Source organism: Lipotes vexillifer, unplaced genomic scaffold, assembly GCF_000442215.2.
Source record: "Lipotes vexillifer unplaced genomic scaffold, Lipotes_vexillifer_v1.1 scaffold1009, whole genome shotgun sequence".
NCBI classification, from domain to species: domain Eukaryota; kingdom Metazoa; phylum Chordata; class Mammalia; order Artiodactyla; family Lipotidae; genus Lipotes; species Lipotes vexillifer.
Window position 1 is genome coordinate 1,295,138 of NW_006772405.1, and position 2,215 is coordinate 1,297,352.

Consider the following 2,215-nt stretch of genomic DNA (forward strand, 5'->3'; position numbering starts at 1 on the left):
CCAAAAAAAAAAAAAAAAAAAAAAAAGAACCCCCCCAGCCATCCACTTCACACTATCTGTAACCAGCCACCCCTTCTTGGACAGCTCAACCAGCCTCCTACCTGGTACCCCACATCCTCCCCTGTCTCCTTCCAATCAATTCTCCACACCCTGGCCAAGGATGGGTGTTTGAAATGCAAACCTATTAACATCACCTGCCCAGGCGAGACCTCTGCTGAGTTCTCCCTCAAATCACTCCTGGCTGCCCCTCACACCCGTGCTTCAGCCCCGGGCCTTCTCGCAAACCGTCCTCTCCCCATGCTCCTTTCTGCACAAGGACCTTGCACAGGCTGTTCCCTGCAGAGTCCTGCCTCTCACCCTTCAGGTCTTGGCTCCAGTGCCACTTCCTTAGGGAGGCCTCTGTGGACCTTCTTAGGCTCTCAACACCTGATGCCTCTTGCGCGACTGCAGTCTTACGGTTCATACATGTGATTCTTTCATATGTTGGGCCCACACCTAGCACAGGCTCCATGAGGGCCAGCATCGTATCCGTTCCCACACACTGCCTTGTCCCCTGTGTCTGCACGGTACTGGGCACTTAGGTATTCAGTAAACATCTGCTGAGTGAATGAATGCCTGTCACCATCGCTGCCCATCTGTCGCTTACAGTCCGGCAAGGAAAACAGACGGCAAACAAGAAAACGTGCACCTAAGCCTCGCTAGCAGCAGTGTGTGGATGGGACCACACAGCGTGTGGTTAGAGAAGAGCAGGGCCACCCGCTTAGCCTTGTGGCAGTGGGGTGGTCTTGCAAAGACTTTCTGGGGAGGGGGCGTGTCTGGTGAGGTCTGAAGGATAAGACAGAGGCAGATATGGGCAGAGGGAGCCTAAAAATTGTATGGGGTGGGGGAAGGAAAGTGTGAAACGAAGTTTCAGTTGGTTAAGAGCTTTGCTGAAAGGAGGCTGAAAGAAGCGGCTGGGAGATGCAGCTGGGGAGGTGGGCAGGTCATGGCCAAGGATCCCTGTTGGCCTCCATGACAGCTTTGCTCCACACCCGGACCCTCTGCCTGCCTGACCCCTTGTCCACCCTCACCCGATGCCATCCACATCTGGGAGCATCAGGAAAGCCTCTCACTCAACACGGGAGGGGACCTGGGAGCCCAGCAGACCCCTCAGGAAGCCGGGAGAGAAGGGCCAGGACTTGGGTGAGGGCCAGCGCTGGTCAGAAGGGAGGACCCTCTAGGGGGAATTTCATCTCCTCGTTGAATCTAGCCAGGCTCCTACCTGCCCTGTATCCCTCACCCTACCACCCACACGGCCCGTGCCAATCTACCCAGCCAGTCTTGACCCTTAGAAACAAGTTCCGGCAGAGCCCCTCTCGGCAGAACCATTTCTTGGCACAAAATCCATGACAGATTCAAGTGGCTGAATTCTTCCCTTTTGGTCCTAGATTCTGCTGCAGAAAAATGTCTCCCTAACAATAGGCTTTCTCATCGGAGCTTCTCACATGGCGTTCTTAAACTCTGGCTCTCCCTTTATAGATGGGAAACAGAGAAACAGAAGGACTTGCCCAGGGTCACACAGCCTGGATCTCAGGACCCAGAGGCTCTTTGGAAAAACCCCGATAACGGAGATGGCCAAGATCTCCCCAGATGCCTTTGGCCTGAAAGGGCTTCAGTGTCATGGGGCTGAGCCCAGCTCAGGAGCCAAGCTACTGGCCATGGCTGCAGCCTCTGAGACCCGTCTCTGTTTTCTTCGTGTCCTGGGGGAGAGGACAGAGGGAGAACTCACCTCTGCAGATTCCAAGCCAAACAGAGGCTGCTATTAGTCAATAGAGAAGAAGTAACAAAACATTCAGGCCCTAGAAAGGGATGGGGGTGGAGTGGGGAATCGTCACGTACCAGGTTGTGTGGCCAGTCCATCCTGCGAGCCAGGCGATCGGCCTGCAGCTGCCACCCGCCTGGAACCCCAGATGCCTCCGCCAGGAGAATGGCAGCAACAGGACGGCGCGAAGCAATTATAGCTCGTCAGGGGGCTGCCGGGGGAGTGGGTGGGTGGGCTCGTCATCGCCTGGGAGCCTTGGGCCCCCAGCTGGCTGGGCCTGGCGCAGTGGCAGGCGGTGAGGGGCGTGGGGGCAGGCCAGGAGCTGGGACGAGGTGCCCAGGGGCTGTTGACTGAGGGACAATGCCCTGTGTGTCTGATGGGGCTCTGGCGGGTGGCACCTCCGCCTGTGGCCTG

The 2,215-nt window shown here is 56.9% G+C and overlaps 1 protein-coding gene across 1 annotated transcript in view; it reads right to left on the reverse strand.

Moving 5' to 3' along the window:
* IL17B (interleukin 17B) overlaps positions 1-1,899 on the reverse strand; it is a 4,324-nt gene extending 2,425 nt beyond the window's left edge. Inside the window, exon 1 of the mRNA XM_007447495.1 lies at positions 1,879-1,899. Coding sequence (XP_007447557.1) covers positions 1,879-1,899 — 21 coding nt within the window. The remainder of the gene's footprint in view (positions 1-1,878) is intronic.
* Positions 1,900-2,215: the final 316 nt, after the last annotated feature.